The 24254-nt window shown below is 39.2% G+C and overlaps 1 protein-coding gene across 14 annotated transcripts in view; it reads right to left on the reverse strand.

The window, feature by feature from the left end:
- Positions 1-24254, reverse strand: part of EHF (ETS homologous factor) — a 47217-nt gene that overhangs the window by 21269 nt on the left and 1694 nt on the right. For 3 of the 14 annotated variants that reach the window (XR_012660735.1, XR_012660734.1, XM_075094386.1), the window contains exon 1: positions 12479-12707. Coding sequence is in view for 9 of the 14 variants with exons in the window: in XM_075094379.1 (XP_074950480.1) it covers positions 13049-13057 (9 nt within the window). In the remaining 5 variants the exon portion in view is untranslated. Of the gene's footprint in view, positions 1-1483; positions 1596-12478; positions 12708-13048; positions 13120-14163; positions 14288-15043; positions 15165-16868; positions 16919-17091; positions 17163-22144; positions 22278-24254 lie in introns of those variants that run through there. The other 11 variants (XM_075094379.1, XM_075094384.1, XM_075094376.1 and 8 more) reach the window with 8 other exon arrangements.

Consider the following 24254-nt stretch of genomic DNA (forward strand, 5'->3'; position numbering starts at 1 on the left):
CTGCAGTGTGGTAGGATCCCTTCTGGCCATGTAGATCCACATGTAGCCATGACACACTTTGTTGTTTCCATCCCTTTGTTTTAGTGCAGAGAGAAGCCTCAAAAGAAACAACTCATCTGGAGGCTGATTCCTGGCAGGTGGCCACAAGAAAATGCTCAACTTTGGACCACTTTGCTATGACCCACAAGGTACCTTTCAGATGACATCTTATGCAGCTTGGCTTGGCTGATAATAATCTCAAGACTCTCCACTAATATCATTACAAACATACCCCATAAAAATTTGTTTCCAAAGTCTTTGAAAGCTTTGAAGAAAGTTCATATGAAGAAGCACTATGATCACACTCAATATTTGTTGTATAACATACTGAGTATTTGATGCACTTCACTTTTTGTCCATCATATGTACCTTTGGGCCACAGTAACAAAATGTGTTTACTGAATCACATTGTGAGTGTGAAGTTCAAGGAATCATTTTTATATGAAAAATTTCCAAGTAATCTCCAAATCTCTTTGTATTCAGGATTCTGGTTTGGGGATTTGGGGCCAATCTTTTCCCCTTCTGTGATTCCCAACTGCACATTCCTATGCTTCTATATTTTTGGTGTATACAGCTGTGGTTCATATGCATAAACCCACCTTTGCATGTGCAAATATGATTCTTGGTGAGCTTTCAGAGGATACACTGAAACCTTGATCGTTTACAGTTGTGGGTTTTTGGAAAGGAAGAGTTTGGTTTATTCTTTTGTTTTCTTTGAACCTTGTATATTAAATGTATACCTGAAGGTAAACTGAAAGACCAGAAAAAGGAAGATGAATAGAAAAGGAGTATTTAACATTTACCTACATTACAGATAGGATCATGATAAACAAAATCAAATAAAGCTTGATTGGAATCTTTTATTACTAAGGATCTGATTTTCATGATGCACTACAAGGCAACTTTTGTAAGAGCTATGTGGTGGTTGTTTTAACATGTTCATATGGAGGCTTCAAAATCTTGCATATATATTTTAACTAAAGAGAAACTTGGGTAGAAAAGTTAGGATCTAGATCTCTATCTGAGCTATCCCTCCGCTCTAGGGTTTGGGTTCGGTTCTTATCTCTCTTTTAACAATGCAATTTAAAGACAAAACCATAGTTCAGTTTCCTTTTTGAGAGAGAACAAAGTTCACTTTATGAATGAAAAAAAAAAAGAAAATTTACTTGACGATATGCAAAGTCTCATAGGTTGTTTTTTCTCTGACCCCTTTTTTCCACAATCAACAATCTTCATATGAACTGACTTCTATTTTCAAGGTACTTATTAGTATAATGAAAATAAAAGGGAGAATTTTAAAAGAAGGTTTCCTTCTTTGTTTTTCTAAATCAGAAGCAAACAGAAGGCCAACTGTGAACATAGAGTCCTCAAGGCATAGATGTGTCTGACAGTGCTAACAGCCAAAGGTTGGTACTTCTGCAAATTTTACCCATAGTTATGTTACCTTAGCAGAAGAAACAGTGAACTGGAACCTGCCACTTAACAAGGATCCAGTGTTTGGGATCCATGCTTCCTTGTCATATCACAGGCTAGATGTGCCTCTTCTTGCCATGCCACTAGTTTTTAAATATGAAAAAAAGAATATAATCATTAACTTTACTGTCAAAAACCTCATTCTCTTCTTGCAGAAGATCTGTCCACAGATCTATATATTATTAGTGGAATTGCTAGTCATAGAGCTAACACAAGCAAGTCAAGAAAAGACTTTATTTCTTGTGATAAATGTTCATGTTATTTTTCCATTAACATATCCTTAAAATGTTTGGAACAAGTAGACACATTAGCTAAAAATGGCAAAAAAACCCAGGATTTTTTTCTTTTTTTATTCTTTTGAGTTGGTGCTGCAAAACACAGCTTTGACCAGCGTATGGCACTCCTTTCATTACTGTCTGCTCTACCTCAGCAAGTTTGTGGTAATTCAGGTCAGCCATTTTTCCTGAATTTTTAGAAGTCATTTGCCATAGATTCGTCAGTCTAGCCTCAGGGATACAGTGTCTTGGAAAACACAATAATGGGAAAAACTACCTTTGTTCTTTATTCTTCTTTCAGCACTTAATACCACACCTGATGGAACAAATCCACACCTCCTTTCATGTCCTTCCTATCTCTCTCATACATCCTTCCTCTAACCAGAAGCCAGCTCATCTCCCTAATCTCCTTTTGCTAAACACGTTTCTTTTGCTTACAATACACTAAATATACAAATGGCCAAAAAGCACTCTAGATGCCCCTGTAGCTTGACAAGCCACATGTCTATAATTAGGCAAGAACCTCATCAGCTAACAAAATATTACCATCATGTTCTAACACCTTTGCTTTTTCCCTTGGCTCCGGTTCCCCAACCACTTCCCTTTACCTTCCATGACAGCTTCTCTTTGCATTGCATTAAAGACTAACAGCATATCGAGGGAACTGCTTTCCATACTGCTAATGTAGCTTGTGTGACTGTTCAGTTATTAGTGAATAATGACAATAATAATTGTGTTTGTATTCATGTTTGGCTCTCATTAGGTGCTGAAGCATTTCTGACATAACAGCCACTCAGCTATAGAGGCTCTGACATATGCTGCTGCAGAGGCCAGTACTTTATGGAGAAGTTTATTTTAACCACTGTCACCACCAGCACTTCTCTGTTGTTATGGGACTAATCTGGTTTTCAACAGTAGCAACCATTGATTTTCCTACTTCCAGAATAAAAAGATCCTTTTCTTCTCTTTTCCTTTTTGTAAAATGTATTTCATACATTTTGTGTTTATAAAGGGCATCTGCTTGGAAACCACAGGTTTCCTCTTTGGGGCTCAATTTGAGTGACAACTAAACAGAGTAAGGAACATGGGATGGATATGAAAACCAGGACAGTGCCTTGAGGAACATACAATTTTTCCCATTGATACTACTATTTTTAACATGAATTGATTCATTCAATCAACGAACAAATTGTATTTCTTCATTAGGTACATGAGGGCCACAGCAAAACTTAGCTAGGACAGGGAAGATGGAAGAGCATAAGGCTTTTTATCCTAAACTAGGTAGCTTGCTGGAGGACTAACCTAGTCCACAGCAGTGTTTATACCTTATTACAACCCACTGCCTGGCTAACCAAAATCTGATCACACGCTCTTTTGCTGGCATGACAGCAAAAGGGTATTTCAAGGAGGAGACATAGCAGAGGCAGTGCAGGGCTCAAGGTGGGAAGGATGATTCTGTGCATCTGACAGGGAGGGTTTAAACGGATGACTATTGACTTCTCTGCCTGGGTCAGCCATGTTCCCTAGTGCTAACCTGGGACTCGCCAATCCCACATGCATGATAGCTCCAGCCAGGACACCTGCTCCCACTGCATTCCTCTCTAGACTACCAAGTATCCCAAGCTGGGCAGCTGTTTGCAAAGGAAAGCATCCCCAAGTGGGCAGCTTCCACTGGAACAGTTCAATGGAGCTCACTGACCCTGTTTCAGGAACCTGCTGTCAGACTATTATTTGACTGTCATTCAGGCTCACATGTTTGTGTGTGTTTATTAAACATTTCTTTGGAGCCCAGCTACATCCATGTGGTTTCTTCATATTGTATTTGTTGTGTAAAGAATAAGAGATTGCAAGACCACTGCCCTGGCATCCCACTCCACTGGCTGCACAAGAGCTGTCTGCTTCACCCCCTGGGTGTAGCAGCAGGCTTACTCACCCCACGCACCCAGGACTTCAAGGAAGCCCTAAGCCTCCCAAAGCCACATGGCACTGGGACAGTAGCTGACGTATATGCTGGCGCTCATTTACACTCCCTGTCTTCATTAAAAGCAACCAGAAAATGGGGGGAATGAAGTTTCCTTGCTCTGCAGCCACCTTCTATAAGTAAGGCAAAAAGTTGTCGTAATCAATGTCTCCCTGCTTTTGTAAAAGCCAATAACAGCTTCCTTCTCTCTCTTGCATGTGGTTAGAGGAGCAACGCTTCCATGGAGTTGCTCCTTCTCACCTGGCACAGCAAAAGCTGCCCATCCTGTTTCCATTGATTTCTCCAGAGGTTGCGTTAAAAAATACAATGGAGTATTTATGTGGCTGTGTTAGGAGCAGGTTATTAAGTAAAACCCACCGTAAATAGAGCCGTTAATTCAGTTGCTGGCATGGCTCTCTGTTATCTTCTCAATACCTCCCAGAGGGTATTAGTCTTACCCTTTCGTTTGAGTTGGCAGCAGAGTTATTTTTTTGCACCTGCTGCTCTACTCTGATAACAACACAGGTCAGCTTTGATTTGTTGGAATATAAACAAAAGAGCAAAGCCAGGCATCTGCCTCAGCAGCCTGGGCCGGTTTGACAATAGAGCTTTTCCCATTGGGTTTTGAACAAAAGTACTCTTTCGATTCTTACGTGAACTCTCTCCCGCTTCATAAATAGTCCTTTGCTACAAAATAGTCTGGTGTCGGAGGCAACCTCAATACTGTACTTTTCCATCAGCTGAAACCTCAGCAGGTCAAAGTAACACACTAGTCTAAGACTTAAGTCACAGGAGGTGTCATACAAAATACATAAAGAAAAATAATCTGAAACACAGTGGTTCAAAAATTAGCAGGAAAAAGCAACAAATGAAGGGTAAGCAGTAAAGGAACTTTCTTAAGAGGTAAAGAAAACCTGAAGCCCTGGGAAGGTTTGCTTTCCCATATGAACACATACATACTCCAACCCTTAATCTACTATTTAAAAGAAAGAAAGTAAAAAAAAAAAAGTATTCCATGAGAAGTAGGTACTCATCTTGGAACTGGGCTACTTTAAAGTTCTTCCGATAATCAAGGTTGCAGGGCTTATCTACAGTAAAAGCATCTACAATGATGGAAGGACTCCTGAAACACTGACAGTCATAAAGCAGAAAAGGAAGAGTCCACAGACAGGCAGTAAATAGCACAAAGCACAGAAACGAAGGAAGGAACTAGCTTTACCTCCTTATTACAAATAGGAAAATTGAGACACAGAGCTGAAATTATTTGCTTAAGTCATATAACAAGTCAATGGACAAGTCAGTCCAACTCTTATCTTCCAGCTCAAACTCCATTGCTATCCATTGCATCATACCTCCAGCAAAAATTTCAACATGCAGCTGACAGGATGATCATGGGTTTTTTGAGGGCAAAGAGAAGGCATTAAACAAGGGAAAGAATTTTCTATAAAAAAAGGGACCTGTTCAGACTAAAACCAAGACTCTTCTGTGTATCATGACTGTTATGTGCCTAGTAGGGATTTGAATGTTAAGTTAGCCAAACAATTAAATTTACACTTGAAATATTAAATCAAAAAAACTGCTTTTGACCTATATATGTATGATCCTGAAAATAAGCTAGAAATTTGTAAGTAGAGCTGGCTGAAATTCAAAATTTCTGTTCTGTGGAATTGTGGCTATTTCAAGGTGCTTTTTTTCTTCCTTTTATTTTTTTTATAACAATGAAAGAAAGGAATTTTAAACAGCAAGTTACCTGGCAACAGAGAGGGAGGATTCCCATCCCAGTCAGCTGACATGTAAAAAAAAACTATATTCAGGTTGTCCAAGTCACAAAAGTGCAACTCAACCTGTATGTATAATTGTTCTTAAAAGTCGGAAAATGTCAAATACCAGACTAAGATATTACTGCAAACAGGCAGTAATGTCACTACAGAGCAGCTGCACTGGAAGCAATAAACTTGCCTTACATGGTTATTGTGCACATGGTCACCAGGGAACCCTCTGCAGAGCCTCACCACAGTAATCCTGAAATGCAGCCTCTGCAAGCTACCAGATTTGACTGTCTCAAACGCTGCCTAGGTTGTGAAGTTTGTGATCCTGTTCCTCTTCTCTCACTGATTGCTGATATTCTTCTCTTCTTCCTTATTTCTTTTATTTCTCTTTTTTAAATTTTTGTTTCTTTTTTTTTTCCTCTCTGTTCCATTTTTTGCCTTCTACTTAGTCAGACTGGTTGACCTGGCCAGCTAAGCTTCTTTCAAACACCACCACAAACCTGTAACCAGCAAACAGCAACAGACAAAAACTTCACCTTCAATAATCTACCTATGGTACAAGAGTGCCAGGTCTTACAGCAACTGTGGAGTTTGTGGCTGGTCTCTAGGATGGAGGCTGGAGGAGTCAGAAACAGGGAAAAAAGCTCACTTCCCTCAGTTCTTTCCACTCCCCTGTGCAGGTATGTATCTCACTTAGTCCTCAAGGTAACTGGAACAGGTTCCACCAACAATACCAATAAAAATATTTCTGGTCTATTTCAAACAACTGTTTTCGTCAAGAGGAGATTTAGTACCATGTGAATTATATCAATTTTTACATTGTTCTAGGAAGGAATGTTAGCAGAGATCCTTATAACAGCTGTTTTCAGGTGCTGGGGAGTTTTTTCTTCTTTTCTTTTTGTCTTTAATGATTAAATCTTCGTAAGATTTTTAATATTGAAGATGTGTCATAGCATAAGGCAGCCTGACACCTTGGTTCTAAATGACACAAAGCCCTGTTAGCTTTTCACATATATAAAGCATTGATTGTGTTAACACCTTCAAGTCTGTTCTTCCCTCCATTATATCAATGCTAGCGCAGAAGAGCCTGGTTTGTTCTAGAGCTGCAGGCCTGCTGCTTATAGTCTGGGGTATGGGGAAGGGCAGCCCCAGGTACACCAGCTCTAAGGCTGCGCACGTGTCCCTGCAAGAAAAACTACTGCTGCACAGGGCAAAAACAGCAGGCGTGGAAGTCGCAGACAGCTTGGGCCGGGGCTCTTGGTGTGAGCACCCCCCTCACTGCACTGCAGGACAACACTAGCCAGTCATTTATACCTACAGACAAAACACTCCTATATACCAAATACCAAATGCAAAGAGCTTTGCATTTTAAAGGATTAAATGAAGAAGCTAGTTATTCAGATTAGCAAACAAAATGGATTGAAATGAGGGCAAATATTTGAATTCCTATATTATAAAGTAAAGCAAGAAAGTCTGTGCAGGAGATAAGGGATGTGCATGTACTCAGTGCAATACATTTGTGTGAGTATATGCATATAGGGAGTGGCTACAGGCAAGCTAAGAAAAATTTACTAGATTGACTACAATTTTACTATCTTCCAAAAACATTTAATCATTTCAGACTTTGAAGAAAGAAAAGAAGTTTCTACCTGTTCTTACAAAGTATTACAGCTCCATTAAAAAAAGTCTTGGGAGGGGTAAGGATATCTACAAGTCACTAAATGAAGGAAAAATGATATCTTACATTTTGTACATGTCATTTTTTATTAGCCTGTAAGAATATCTTACTCATCTAATCACCTATCTCCCTCATCTACTCATCTAATCTAATCATACAGTCTTCTAAAACTTTTTCATCTTCCTTTGTCAAGGCAGCTGCCTGGGACTATTACAAGTAAAGTCTGTTTTATGTGAGTAGTGTGTTAGGTCCTGCTGCAAAAGAGATGAGAACAGTGCCCTTGAATGCATCAGAATTTGACTCCCTGATAAAGCCCCTCCATAGCCATTCCAATCTATGAGACAATTGCTTAACCAAGCGTACTTTGAAAGTGCATCATCAGGATGCAAGCTTCTAAACTATTGTGTAATAATAATTATATGTTTCAGTAAAAATCATTAAGAAAGTTTGGGGGTAATCATTATATCATGGACTTAGTCTGATTCCTGACCATAGCATCTTGGGCAGTTTTACATGGGTTTACATGGATTTGTTAATTATATAGCAATATAAATTAGTTACCTGCTCACTGCTAGATGAAAGAAAACCCAGAGTGGTTTTAAAAAAAACCAAAAACAATTCTGATAATGGCACTTGTGATTTGGACAAAAAGAACGTATTTTTATACATAGTTGCTCAATTGTTACAGACTCATAGGGGCTCAGGACACTATTACAGCTACATCTGATTGTGAGCTGAGGAAATATCTCCAGTGTTTATGTCTGTATCCCTCCTCCATAATAGGCAGGAACTTTTATTTTAATCTATGTGTTTGCAGATCCTTTAAGTAGAATTACTTTCTTTTCACCACTGCAAAGCAATTCTATTTTACTACCCCATCTTATCGGTCTATAACCACCAATCATCCAGCCCCAGCTAGTTGTTTTATCTACTAGTTCTCATACTCTTTCCTGTGGAGCACATTTCACAACATCAGCAGAGGTAATGATAACTACAAGCGATGTCAGCTTTTGTAAAGGAAGGCTTTGAGGGCTCTTCCTCAGAGGGAGACACGCAAAATGCCAAATGCCAGTTTATTGCTCCACTGGCTGCATGACTCCATGTTTACTCATTCTCACCCTTCTATAGACCAATGACCAACAAATGTCCCAAGTATTTTAGGCATTCAGTGAGGGAGTTGGTGCAAGCTACATCCCCAGTAGAGCACAAAGCAGCTCCCATACTAAGAAAGACTCCAGATAACTTCTACAGAAACCAAATTAATCCTTACTTTTCCATATACCAGCTGTGTGAACAAATGCTTCTTTATTTACCCTTTCTATCACCAGTGCTACTTATGAATTTCACCCATACCAAATTCTCAGTGTACGCTTTTCTCGAAAACTTACTGAAATAAATCCTTGGTTCATCAGGGGCCAAAATATATCTAAGCTGCAGAGCGTGCTGAAGGCAGGGACAGGGAGAAAGAGAAGCAGGCATCTGTGGTTAGAGATCTTGAAGTGCCCTTGAGCACTAGACTGGCTGAGTGGCTGAAGCCAGCACACTTTGCTGAAGATGGTGTTGGATTTCATGTTCACAGGGCACTTCTTATTAGGACAAAAGCTCCATGAGTTTATGCTTGAAATTTCGATAGTAACTAAGCTGTGAGATGGGGCAAAGACTTCACTTCACTAAACTTCACAAACTGTGCAAGCTACAAAGATTGTTAGCATTTCTGTCCATTTCCTTATGTACAGCAAAGACTTTATACTTGGTTCTGCCACATCCTAACATCATGTGTCATTAGCAATGACAACTGACAATTAAGTTTGTGACCCTTTTCTTTTTATGTGCTGCTTGCTGCAGGAACACCTAGCTCTCAACAAGAATACCTACTTTATAACTGTAGGAAGGCTAATGAGAAAGAGCACTGCAGAAAATCCTATAAAGGGTGGTCACATTACCATCAGAATAAGAAGGGGCTATTCATCTCTATCTGTAGCTTGGTCTCAGCACACTGACCAATTTTTAAGCTAGACAGGTCTGTCCTGTAGCACCCACTTTCCAACCTGTCTCTCTGTACAGTAGGTCATTGCTCCAGTTCACAGAGATGGTATTCATCGTATTGCAGAAAGAGCTCGGACAGGTGTGTGTAAATTGATTCTAAGTAAGTAAACAGCAATAGAAAGCACATAACTGTAGACTCCATAGAATAGATCCAGGTTACAGTGCAGTCAGTAGAAAGTTTGCCTGGGAGAAGACTGAATAGTTTGTCCTGAGACTGTTAGACATGTTTTTAAAGAGTGTGTAAGCAATGAACAAGAGAGGCTAGGCAAGCTTCGATTTTGGAAAGTTATCATGGCTCATGGACAGTCCTCTGAGTTCACTGAAGCAATAAAATCATTAATCCTCCTCTGTGAGAATTCTATATAAATATTCACTTCTTCAGCAGGTGTAGGATTTCAACCTCACAGGGTTTTTTTAGTGCAAATTGCCGTGGGACAGGCAACAGCCTAACACGTCAGTCCTGTCTGGACACAGACACGTGTACAGAAATCCTCCTTTTTCCTCTCTAATCTTTCTTCATCTGTGTCTCTGGACAATTTCTTCCTTTTTAGTTTGATCTCTCTCCACTGCAATTTGTTACCTTGCACCTCCCAGACAGAACAAGTACTGATCTTAACAATAAAACTCACTGGAAATGAAAAAAAAAAAAGGAAATTCAGTGGGAGCCAGATGATTTGTCATTGTCCAACAGTCTTATTGGCTGTTTCCACCACGGCTGAAAACTCACAACACACTGAGAATATCTGAAGTAATATAAAATTACTATGACAATACCACAGTATATTGTCTCAGGTGAAAAGAGGGTAATAATATCCCATGTTAAACAGACCATATTCTATTACCTGATCTCACCATGACTGGGGTAATATGTATTGTTGTCACCATATAAATTGCTGTGAAGGGCTACCTAATTTGTGCTGGGGCAAACCAAGCATTATACTGGTCTGATAGGAGATCCTTTACTACTGTGACTTGGGAAAAACACACTTTTTTACCATCCTTATAGGCTTTACAAATAAGACTAGGACTAGGAAAAATGAAAAAAACCGTGCAAACAAACAACATCAGCTCTACTAACAATAACCTCATCTCTGCATGTCGGACCAATGCTTGAAGGCGAGAAGGGGGTCTGGAGGACAGTGATGCTAAGAAAGCCTTGGGCACACTCTATAAACCCCTGATCCTGAACTCCCAGTATATTGACTCATATTACCTTTGTGTTTAGCACTGCTGTTCCTACAGCCTGTCTCCAGTCCTGACATCCAAATTTCACAGCAGATGTTCAAAAATTAGAGGGGACCATTGAATTGATTAAAGGATGGAAAAGCTTAGAGTGGAACAGGTCGAGGTCCTAGAGGATTTGGCCCTAGTGTAAGTTTTTCCATGAGAGGGAATAGCCTATGGAGCTCGGACTACTACACAATTATCAAAGATTAGGCTATGGAAGGATTTGTCCCTAGCTACCTACACAAGGAAGAGGAATTTGCCACCCAGGGGACATCACAAGACAACAACATCAGGTGGCTGAATGCTGAAGTTAGACCATGTCAGACTGAAATGAGATAAAATCTTTTTAGAGGCATGGTATTTAATTGCTGGAGCACTTCAAAAAGTTCTGCTGATTTTCCCATTGTTGGACTTCTGGACTTTTTTTTTCAAGATTAGAAGTTTTCTAGAAGATAAGCTGTAGTTCAAGTCAACTAATTAAACTCTGACAAATTCTGGGAAGTCCTGTGTTGTTATCACAACAATCACTTCTGGTTTCGAAAACTTTAAGGGCCAGGAATTAAACTGTCATTAATTGCAATATTTGTTGATGAAACACCTTAATACTGTTGTTTTTCTACTTTTAATTGCAACTGTTTTCTTTGGTTTTTGCATTTGCATTAAATAGAAAAGTTCTGTATTTTCCAGCGCTGGAATTTTCTACAGCGCAAATAGATGTCAGAAAACTGACTTAAATTGTTACCCACAGATTTGCTATCAAAACAAAACTTAAAGGAGTGTATTTTTCTTATTCCACTGAATTTTTTCACCGAAATACTGGTGCAAAATAGGTATATTTAACGCAGTCCCATGTGGCACAAGTACAAAAAAAACCACTAAATGAAACTTTTACTTCAATGTTCATTTCTGTCACGATGAACCAGTTTCATTGTCTAAAGAATATGAAAAAAAGGATAGCTGGATATACTTCAGAAGCAAAGTTGACAAGATATTTTTAGATGAAGTAATCGGAAAGCACAATACTGACAAAATTCAATGACTTTATAACCATATACACAAAAGTATGCGCCTAAAATGTCTCATGGTGAAATGCAAGCCTTCATCACTAAGCCCATTCCACATATATTACAAAATCGACATGGATTTTGAGCAACTTTTTCTTTACGTTTACTTCTACCATTACTTGAACAGCTGTGTCTATACCTTAAGGGGCCAATTCTGGTTCTATTCAAGTAAAATTACCATTGGAAGAGAAACAAATTAAACAGGCAAAGACACTGTAGGCCTCTACTCACACTGTATTTACCTACCCAGTGCTTGAGCTGGGTTCTTTGTGGTGCTTTATCTTAGAAGGGACTAAGATCGGCAGAACCCCCCCTCACCACAGGAATTGCCAAGAAATTGCCTTAAGGATAAAACCAAGCCAAATTATAAATATATTTTAGGATTTTTTGTCATCAGCACAATCACCATCAAGATCTTCATCACTAAAAGCAAAAGGAACACCATCATTGTAAAGTGTCTCCCAGTTCTGCGACACCAGCACTCTTAATGATATTGAGAAGGTCCACTTTCTCACCCCTTGCCTTACTGAACAGATGACCACTCTGTGGACAAAAGCAGGAGATTTAGGACCCAGCATATTATTAAATACATCATAATAAAAAGAATCCTCAGGAAACTTTAAGTAATCCTGACAAAGCCACTGGCTCAATTCAAAGTCAATGCCATTCTGGGTAAGTAAAGGCAGTACATCTGGCCCCAATCAAATATAAACACAACAGAAATATTTAAACACAAGTAAGATACAATTTCAAAATAGGAAAACAGACATCTTTATTGCAACGTTAAAAAGCCTTTTGATCAAATGAGCTTAGCTGCTAGTCCCAAGTGGGAAGGGAGGGGCTCGGTAGGGTGGGCATGAGTCCAGTAGACACTTTCCTCTTTTTTTTTTTTCAGTGGTGTTAATTTAAAGGAAGTATATTTTTAAAAAGATACCCAAACACCTTACCTCATTTAGCTGCAGATTCTGGAGTGGAAATCCTTAACTGAGGCAATGGGAAAACACAGGTACTAGGTTATGTCTCCTAAAGACTGCCAGGAGTGAAGATAAATGGACGTGATATTAATTTTAAAACATTTTGCTGAACACTCAGGCAGCCAATAGGGAAATTCCTTAGGTCATTTCCTGTTCGTTTGATTGGGTCTTCAACGACAACAACCAAGATGAGATTGGGAGCATTTGCATAAGGCCAGCTCAGTCCTCAGTATTCAAAAAGAACAGGTCTAACCGGGTTACACACGTGGCTCCAGAACAAAAGAAAAACCTGGTAATGGATGAGGGATTGATTTCTTTGTAGTTGTTTTTTTAGGACCATCCCTTTTTTTTTTTTTAATGGAGGTTATTTCAGGTAGATAGGGAGATTATAATTAGAATGAGGAGAAATGAAAAGCAGGAATGTCCTAAATTTAAATTAGTCTGGAAATAGCATTAGGAGATGCATGGTATGGAATAACCCTGTGCTGGAGGGAGGTTGACTGGGTGAGCCAATACTATGGGCTCAATTCTTTCTTTTCATACCTTGAACATCCTGCAAAAACCATGAATCTGCAGAAAGGGGAGTCTCTTGGTCTTCCAGCTTCTCTGGGCATCTGAGAGAAAGTAAAGACAAAATGAGGGAAAAAATCATCACTGTATGTGTACATGGGGTTGAGTATGAAAGCTCAGCTACATACAGGTTAGCAGGACAGAAAATCAGCAGATGAGTGCTCAGCTTTACATTTCTCTGCTTTTGACCTTTCTAATTCTGAAGGTTAAGATCGGCAGGGCAAAGCTAAAACTTTTCTTAAGGCACCTGCTTCACAGCCCATGGAAGTCAGAGAAAAACATTTTTGCTTGTTCTGAGCCACAGCCTGGGCATTGCGTTAGAGGCCTTTCACTAATTCAGTCATCAGTTCAGCTGTCACCTTGGGTGAAGAGCAAGGAAAGGCTGTTTCTTCACGGAAGATCTGTGCTTGCAGAACAGACCTGAGAGTTGTGAGTCCAAAGCTTTCCTTGAGCATTTGTGAGTTACCCCTCCAGCTTGCGACCATGGTCCTCAGCAGGAAACAAGGTGCTTAAATGAAAATATGAACCCTCATCTCTCTCTCATTATTTCACTAGTCAGAAAAGGCAACTAACGTGACAACAGCTAAAAATGTAGTAACGTAGGAAGGTTCTGAAGTTTCATTAATTTGTATGCATAAAACACAAGAATTGCTGAATGTTATTACGCAGTGACTGTTCAGTGGTCTCTGTGAATTGACTTTTCCAGTCTTTGTTCACTTTTGATCCCAGGGCTCATCATAGATCTCCCTCCCAACAGATGCTGACAAGCATTCTCAGTTCTAAATTTGCCAAACACAGGGAATGAATTGTCCTTCAACATCCAGAGATACTATTAATTATTATTCAAGGCTCATTGTAGGGGAAACATTTCATACTTGTTATTTATGCTGAACCTGATTTCAAGATAAATAGTGCATCTCAGACTTTAGGAATGTCACCTTTGTTCCTATCATCTACACTAACATCAATTACAGTAAAACCTGACCTGCTTTTATTTATACAGATAAGATGCACCTGTGTACAAGTGTTGCTTGGGAAGATCATATTGTTTTTCACTCAGGTTATAGTCAAGTTCCATGGCTGCTCACCTTGAGTCTCACCTATCAAAGAACGTTTTCACTGAGGAAGAAGGATGGCTGTAAATGTCCATCTTCAAGAGCAGTAATGTCTTGTAGCTACAGCACCAAGCGTTAAGGACATCACTGAAGACAGCTAGATAACAGTTTGGAGTTCTCATAAGTAGGTCTAGTACCTATAAGAGTTCTCTAAGCATTTATGTCACCAAGTTTAAGTATTTGCATACCAGTTCATGTCTTGGTGGGTATTTATATTAAAGTTTTCACCATCAAAATGATGTCTTTTTATCATAGCAGCATGGATGATCAATGCAGAGCAGGAGAACAGGAAAAAGCTAAGAAGGAAGCAAAGAATGAGAAAGCAATAACAAGCACTTCCCTTCCCAGGAAGGATATCTTTAACAAAGAACCAGCTCTTACATCCCACTGAGCTAAACATGAGAGATTAAATCACGAAATACATCTCATGCTGCAGAACCACCACAGAAGCATGTGTCCACTGAGTTTCAACATAGCTAGGGAAATCAGACTTTTCCTACTGCTAGAAAGGACACCAGCAAAAGCAGCAGAAATTTGGTTCAAGTATGGTACTTAGATTGGTGTGTCACTTCTGTTTGTGTGGCTCTAAGCCTTTTCTGTCTCTGCTCCCAAGGGCAGAGACAGCTCTGGTTGCTAAGACCTAGAATAATTCCAGACAGACAAAAAATCACATTGTACCAACAGGTCTGGGCAAGGTGAGGCTAACTTGGCCAGCACACCAGCATGCATTATTTAGTAGTGTGCTATTTTCAAAGGCACGGTGCCACACAGGGTGGTGGCTCCTTAAATTTACTGCCCTGCCTGTCCAGCTATGCTGCACCCCCATGCTCCCAAGTATGCTATTGACACTTACATGTGGTTCAGCACAGAGAGAATTACGGGTGGCTTTCGGAGACAGACAGAGCTTTCCCTCTGCGTATCCTTCTCCAGCAATGCAGCCAGAAAATTAGCATGATTTTGGTCCCCAGACAATTCTAGGTGGCAGAGAAAATATTAAAACCTCTATAATTAGGACCTAGGAGTCCATATTCACAGTATGGCAGAAGTGTCAGTGCAGATTCCCAGAATTAATTTAATTATAGCCATCAAGCATTGAGGAAATTATCTAAATCTGTCTAGATTCTTAAATTGGCGTCTGTTACTGTAGTGTCTGACACCTGATGAAAACAGAGAACAAATGTATGGTAATTTCTACTTTTCCATTAATATTAATCTCCACTTCATTTGTTGAATTCCAGTGGAATATCAAAAGGAGCGTGTAATAGGCTGATACGTAGGTTAGACTCGCTGAGCAATCAGAGAATTCAGGGTATGATATTCCTGCTTTCATTTTCTTGCCCCCATATCAGAAGTGATTCAAAAAGTTTGCTGTGAAATAATATACTTTCTGTAAAAACATTGCTAGAGAAGCCAGAAGGAGCAGGACAGGTGCTATTTCCAAAGTGTGTTCGATGTTATAGGCAAGCACCACCTATTACTAAGGTTGCCCATTACTTAGGCTTGCAAGTCATTGTAATTTTTTTCTTTACAGTTTGCCAAAGTCTATCCCTTAGGTGTTTGGCTAAATTGAAATTTTCCATAATGGGGATTTGCTTTGCAACAAATTTTTTGAATAATTGTCATCCATAATAGTGTATGTTTTTCTGAAAAATTAAAGAAGGCAGGCAAAAAAATGCTGTTCTTTGTATCCATATTAAAAAATATTCCTGCCTTTTCTTTGGAAAGGTTAAGTACATTTATGTTTGAAGCAAAGACTGATGAAAATGGGATGTCAAGTTAAGGGTGTGCTGTTTACCATGCCCAATAAAATCCAACCAAAATTAGCCATTTTATAGCTCACTGAGAAATCATAGTCCACATAATGTATTCCATGATGAAAAGCCACATTCCCTGCAGCTTCCTTCTGCACTGAGCATTCTCCACCTCCTGGCTTCACAGGGCTTTCCCAGCAGGTAACAAAGGCTATTCCTGTGCATTCACCCTCCTGAAAAGGCAATTTTTCCAATGACTTCCCCCATTTGGCCCAGCAGCTACTGTCAATACAACAGGCAGATATCTTTACAGAGGATCTAAAGGTTTCGTTCATGGGCTTAACCCACGGGATATGCAATGCTGAAACACCTATCTTTGCACATCACATTCAAAACCTAGAAACCATACACAAGAAACAGCACTAGGAGAACATTATTAACATTGTGACAAGTTAGGAGGTACTGTACTTAAGAACAGACAAGATGATACTCATTTGAAGAGAAGCTAGCCAATACTATGATTGAGGGAGTGTCCCTGAGCTTATTTGCTGCACATGAATCAAACTTGCTCTGAAAATGTCTATTCATTTCCTCATGAGTTTTCTTATAGTGTTCATCCTCATGGTATTTGAGGTATTATAGAAACACATTTATTTATAACGTAAATAAACATTTAATATGTGTACATTAGTGTATTACATTATATTAATGCATTAGCACTAATATTAAAGTATTAGAACCAAAACACCTTTATGCTTCCCTTATGAGGTAAGAAGTTAATAATTTTTATCCCTATTTTAAATGGGGAATCCTAAAAAGATCAAGATAAAGCCATTTAATAATTCAAGGTATCCATTCTGAGCACGTATTTAGAGCACTTAGTATTCTATAGTTATGTGAAGTATTGAAAGCACAGCTCCCACTCACCTCAATTTGAGATCTTAGCGCTTAACAGTTCTCTAAATCAGACTCCTTTTCTAGCAGAAAAGAAGGAAAAAAAAGATTTTAAAATTTATAAATAATAAGTTAGGTTTTCCATGCAAAAGATAAGGGTAACAAAGGGCTAGAATGAACCAGCAGGACAAACATGAATTGCTTACACAAACATTGAAAGAAAAAAATGCAAATCCTAGAGAGAATATAGGCTTACTATTAATTATGGGTTTGTTTTTGTCTCCTCGGTGTGCAGGTCAAACCAACTCAATGTAACAGTGCAGTGGCATCCAGCCACTCCTTTCTGCAAGAGCACATTGTTACTCAAACTGTTGGGAGTAAACTCATGAGAAATATGGAGAGAGATTAATATTGACAAATAATGTCCATGGCAAATAAAAAGATATGTAGCACTGAGGAGACCATTAAATCCAGTGCAGCATCTGTTATGCTTTGCTTCTCATTTGAAAGAAAAGCATCAAAAATTTATAAGCAGTCAACAGGACCAATTGGTAAGAAACTATAAGACTATTTTCTGCCCACATGAACTAACACAGTTCCATGGTTTTCTGTGAGGTTTTGGCAAGGTATATCATCTAACAGCATTTTTTAATGTAGTTGTATACACAACTGAATTGCCATTTCAGGAGTCAATTTATTATGAGGCTATACTGACTGTGCAATGATCTCTCAGAGAAAAAGCTTCATAACTATGCAATAGTAGGTGTTAAACAATGGGTAGGGCAAAATGACCTAATGGGTCTTTTCTATCTGTTGTGGTTTGAATCTCTTAGCAAACACCATGATGCTGCCAGGACCAAAGCAAAACAAAAGCTTTGATTTTTGAGAACATAAAACTATCTTTCACTAAATGCAAACACAAAATAATGCACAAGGATAAAAAAGGAGCACAAATATGGTGAGATAAACTTTTAGCAGGGCTCAAATACTTTTCCTGTTACATTCATAAACCAGGATATGATGAAACCACAGGGCCTGGGAGAGGCACAACCGTTCCTATGAGTGTTGCACCTCTTGCTCCCAAAATTTGGTGAATATAGAAGTATGTTTGTGCTAGGATCATTTGTAACTACAAATCACTGCACAATCACCCCGGTGCCACCAATTCACATATGTAGGAACTGGAGTATAGCTACAGAGCTCAGAAGTGGTCTTGTGTCATGTGGATACCTTGTTATTGAGCTACACAAGAGTTCAAGTTCATTCCTGCACTTAAATCCTCACTAATGACTCTGTATCTGTATTTTGCTATGGCATTTTATATAAACCATATGGTGTCAAGCTTTTTAGGAAATCTACAAATGGGTAAGTGGCACCCAGCTGCAGAATTTCGATTCTACCGTTATTTCTTATCAAATTAGACTTTTCCCAGTTTAAGGGTGTTGGATTACCTAAGAGCTCACTGGGGGTCTTTGCAAATCTAAATGGTTTGAACATTCTCAAGCTTAAAAGCTGTTCAGAGGAGAGGATTTGATTTGAGATAATCTCCAGCAGAGACCTACAAGGAGCATGCATGGTTTCTTTTATGTGCTGGGAAAGCAGGAAATTAAAAATTAAGGACAACAGGCTGCCAAAAGACTGGTTATATGTTATAAGGACAGATCAAGGAGCAAATAAAATGGGAATGAAAAGGGATGGCAGGGCCAGTTATGTGAAAATGGAAATTGTTCACACTGTAATCAGCTACTTTTCAAGGCAGTCACCCTTGTAATCCATATGGTGTGGCAAAACGAAATAGAGACGAGGAATCAAAGGCATCCCTGGACACAAATACCCACAGCCAGATTTAGATCAAAAGCAGTTCAAGGCCAGGACAACAGAGGTCATAACTGAGAATACAAAGACAGACAGGTTGGGGTGCAGAGTATCTGACTAAAAGATTATGGATTTGATTAGTTATGAGGAATCTATGGCACAAGTGCTGCGCCCCTGGATTGCTCAAGTAGGAATATGCCCAACAGAGATCCATGGCAGCATGAACGTGTGGGTGACCAAGTTCTTCAATGTGAGCTTCTCACTCTTCATGACATTGAGGAGTAATAAGATTCTGTATAAGTGCATTTTCATGCATGTCTGCGTGCATGTGGGTGAGCGTTGCATGGCTGAATGACTGAGGAGGGGATAAAGTAAGAAACTGATTATGCATATGTCTGTCTTGGTGCATAAATGTGAGTTGAGAGCATTCAAATGGGTACATTCATGTACTTGGGAAAGGCTATTAAGGAAGCCTCCAAGATTTCAGCATTTAGAGTCAGGGAGTGGACACATCTGCCATAAGGCAAAGTTGGAACAGCTTCACAGAAATTAATGAAGGGGCCTAAGAACTGCATAGGTACAAAGGGCATTAAAAACCCAACCCATCATGGTTCAAGTCAGCCTTAGGAATCATACCAGAACAGATCTTTTGGGGACATCCCAAAGCAAGCAGCTACCTGCAAGATAGCATAAGGTGTGAACAATTCATAGGCTAACTTCCAATCTTTGTGATTATGAGAGGATTTTCTTTGCCAGCATCTGAGTGGGGGAGTGAGGGTTAACCCTTGTACGTCGCTATAGCAGGCAAAGGTTTCAAACCAGTTTATCCCAACTCCAATATCTACACAATGCTCAGTGCCCATGAGATGCAAATATCAGGTTTATGATTAACTGCATTAAAATTCCATGGAACTGCAAGTACTTTTATTTGTTTGTATAATGAAATTGAAACAATACACCCTTTCCTTACTATACTTTCACTTCGCTAGCAGTTAAAAGGAAATCGTTCAGTAGATATATGTGCCATATCCTTATATGTCCCAAGAATTTCCTTCACATCCCTTACTTGGACATACCAGTACACTACCTGCCAGGGAATACGCATGGTCGATGCATGCATGACCAGGGCAAATATTGTTCTAGTGGAGATAGAGGATAGGCTAAGCAAATATTTTACTCTGACCTCAGAGAAAGTCAGGTGTTTCCCACTACAAAACTTGCACCGTGGAGCAGATACTTTTGCAAGGCAGAACATAGATAGGACTTCAGAGGCCTGGGTTATTCCTCTGGGTTCTGCCACAGCCTTTCAGCAATTTGCCTCTCTAGATCTATCTCGAGTATGCTGGAAATGAAGTAACTCTTCCCGAAACAATGTAACACTATAAAGATGAATGCATTTCTGTTTGTGAGACAGTCCAAGTTGCCGCGGATGTGTCTAGATATGAAGACTCTACAGAGTTAAGTAGGGAACCCCATAAAAGGTCTTGCATATACCAGACTATTGTACTAGCACTTATCATGGTAATTAACTTTGAGGGGCACAGAAGTTCAGCCTTTGTCCTTAGAGTTTTGCTGCATTAGTCTTTGAGCTGGGCTTCCCATGTCTGGCAGCTATAATATTATCCAAATATCTTTTCCACTGCAAAGATTTCATTCTTCTAATCCTTACATTTGGCACGTTGTTCCCAGCTGAAAGTATGTGTAAATCCGTTTTGCCAGGAGAAGGGGCCAATTTTATCCAGCTACGTGGCTGGTTGATGAGTGAGCACTGAAGAGCTGCATTTGTCTGTTACCAATGAGGCTGTTAAATCCTGGAAAGTGACCATGTGAACAGTATCACAGGTACTGCAGTGAGGCACACTGGCATGAAGCTGGCACTTCATCACCCCTATACAGGGTTACTATGCAACTATGCATTAGTCAGAATTAATGACTTGATTTATTTAGAAAGAAAAACCTTCTCCCAGGTTTCTCCCATGCCCTTTCTGAAATGCCTTTTAGCAGCTGGCATGGTGCATCTGTGGGAGGAAAGAATGAGAAAAATTGTAGTGACTTTACTAGGACTCATTCTGTGGCTTGCAAACTAGACTCAGTGACCCACAGCAGCACAGCCCTGAATTTCAAAGGCGTGAGTCTCTCCTTGAGTTGCTCCCTATTCTTCTAGCAAGCCAGCAAAAGCCTTGGAGCTGGAGTTATGATCTTCAGGAAACTCCATCACTGGTCTCATGCCCTGCAGGCGATCCTTCTACTTACACGCAGTTTCCACAGGAGAACTCTACAAGCTTATTTTGTGTGAAAGTTATTCTCTTTAAGTACCAGGGCATATTAACAGGCAGCAATGTGTGCTGCAGTCACCCTAGTAGTGGGAGTCAATCTCCCCAAGAGTGAAGTGAGCTGCTGATTAAGCAGACAGGTGGCTTTACCAAGCAATTCCACACACATACACACGTTGCAGAAATGCCTCTCAAGAGCATACTTGAAAGAAGCACCTATGGAGCAGCCACATCTGGAGGAAAGAATGGACACATTTAAGTCAATTTCTGTACTAGGAGATTGCACCATTGCTGCGAAAATTAATTGGCCGTTCTGTCATTACTGTGAATTACATAATTTAGTTGTTGGTCTTGATGATCTAATCTAAATGGCTACTGGCACGACATGCTTGCGTCTGAGCATTTTTGGTCATGGACAGAAAGTGCACAAAAAGTATGGCCTCAGATCACAACACAGATTGACAGGAAAGCATGTTAATACACCCAGGACTTTCAAAAGAATAAAAGGAGTGGAGGAGAAAATGGAAGGAAAAAAATGGGCAGGGGTAAGGGAGAGTTTCAACTTATGGACTGTATAGGAAATGGTACAGTCACTTCCTGTATTTCTTTTCTTCACCATACAGTTGGATGTATTTATTTCATAGGATGAATCAGGTTGGAAGGGACCTCAGGAGATCTCTAGTTTAACTTTCCACTCAAACTACAGTCAGATAAGTGAGCAGACCAGGTTTCTATATGCTTTAGGGTTTTGTTTGCCCTTCTAAATCAGTTCCTTGATCAATCAGGCGCATTCCATGAATTGAAACTACCATTATAACTACCATTGTAACTAGTATATAATCTAGACCAGTGCTCCTAAGTATGATTCTTGTATCTCTTCCTTTATGAGACTATTCAATGATTTATCACATTCTGGTAAGAAGCTTATCCTAGTCATCTGGCTCAGGTTTGCCCTGCTCATGTTCAGCCATATGCTCCAGTTATAATCCACTGTCATATTCCTCTTGTCATGTCACTTCATCTTCTAAACTGTGCATCACATCCTTTTTCAGATCTCCAGTAATGCTACACGTAGAGTCACTGAGGCACCATGAAATCCAGTGTCCATAAGTGTACAAGTTAAAAGAAAGCAGCCACGTCTTCATGTGCAACTGTGTATAGTAAAAAAAAAAAAAAAAAAAATTAAAAAAAAAAAAAAAAAAAAAAAAAAAAAAAACAAACCTGAAGCAAATTCCCCTGAAGATGATGGTTAATTATACATGAGTCCAACCATTGCTAAATACCACCTTCAGCATTTTTCTCCATATAGCATAGCTGCATAGAACAAGCTCCATTCCCAGCACCAGCTCTCATCCTGGAAAATCAAAAGCAGTCAAGGCAGGTAAGACATGATATGTTCATATATAGATTCATCACTCATTAAGAGATACAACGAAAAATAAGTGATACTAGAACTTGCACATATCAGTTGTCTTACCATTCCAAGCATTCTTCATCTTAACACCATAACATATAAATCTAATGTGAGTTTCTGATGACATAATTCTTCAAGAAATGTGGTTTTTTTTACAGTAATAATGAACACAGGATGCATGTCTTAGCATCCTAGCATAAAATATTTGGCATGCAAGTTCTTAGTCTATTTGCTGACATTGAAGTATTATTTTAATAATGAAAAAGATGGAGGGGAGTGCAGGGGGAGAGAGAGGGATTGGCAATCATCTATGAAGCACCATTTGGTGTCTATGGATCTTCTCTGAGATGCAAGGTGAAAACAACAATCTGTGTGTAAAAAAAAGATCACATTTTAAAATCACCATCCAGATGAGATTTCATTCATTTAGAATTGAGAATAAGTATTTATATATGTATGACTATTATACATATAATTTTGACTGAAATGGATCCGAATAGAAGTGGCCATTTGCAATATTCGGAAGTGAATGAAAGCTTTAAACTAACCATGTTCTTGTGTAGAAATCCTAGAGCTGATAGGAAGCTTTGAACTGACAAAATTTTTCCAAGAGGAAATTATTTACTGTTCACTTCTGACAGAGTGCAGTCTAATACTCAGGCTAGCAGATCTAAGAATTCAACTTCATTGTTTTTTTAAAATGCTGTCTTAACGTCGACTCTTTTTCACAGTCATGGGTTTTGTGTCCTGATCAACTGACAGCAGAAAAAGAAGTCTGAAGAGTACAGTAATGATCTGATGATACTCACTTCAGCCCTGTGGTTGGCTGGACTCTCAGGTGCTGTGTTTTCCTATTTAAAATCTGTTACTCTTAACTAATATCCAATGGTGTCACTGCAAATAGCTACATCACCTGGTATTTTTCAAATTGTTTCAACTGCAAATTTTATAGGCAGATGAGTCCCTTGGACAGAGCTGTGAAAATAACAAATTTCTTATACGAAAGGACAATAAATCATTACTCTGGTGACTCACTCTCTGTATAGAGGATGGAAAATGAAAGGGTAAGTCCTTGAATAAGAACTGACTGAGACCTGAGTGAGACCAGTTACTGAGATAATTAGCCGATGAATGTGAGATGAAAGCTAAAGTCTTTTCATTTATACATTAATGAACCAGAAGATCAAAGACCTTGGCTAAGCCTATAACCACGACTGCAACATTGGCTTGCTATGCAATAATGAACTCATTATTAGCTGCTTTCATAAATTACCTGTGGTAGACTATTTTATTTTTAATACTGTACATAAAGCACAAAAACAACTACAATGTTATTTTAGAATATTTTAATTGCTAAGCCTGCACTTTTGTGTAATAAGCACATTCATCCTTTCAGCTGATTGCTGCTACCAACTCTAGTTTTCTCTTGGAAATTTCCCGACAGGTGGCAAACCTCTCAAATTTTGTGGAAGAAAGGGGAAATAAGTGACTGAAAGGCCAAAGTAAGCTTGAAGTGAGGTGCATCAGTTAAGAAAAATCTGAAAATCTGCCTCAGAGGGAGGAAAAAACCTGGGCAACATGCTAGGATTTCATAAGACTGAGAAAAGTAAATATTCTAACTCAGCCTCACCCCATCATTTTGTGCCAGTATATTTCTGCCATTTATCATATTAGGGACAGATATGCCTGTACCCATGATCACAGAGTTGATGTTTAGCTTGGATTATTGTGTATTTAAGGCTCTGGGGTTGATCTTAGGCAATCTGGACTGTATTTCTCTTTCTACCATAGACTTTCTGCAAGACTAAAGGCAGGTTATATGATACCCATCTTTCAGGTCCAGACCTGCAAAACATTATATCATTTTATACAGATGCTAGGAGAATAAACGTATAAATGGTCATAATCTATATTTGA

Source organism: Phalacrocorax aristotelis, chromosome 5 (assembly GCF_949628215.1).
Source record: "Phalacrocorax aristotelis chromosome 5, bGulAri2.1, whole genome shotgun sequence".
NCBI lineage: Eukaryota > Metazoa > Chordata > Aves > Suliformes > Phalacrocoracidae > Phalacrocorax > Phalacrocorax aristotelis.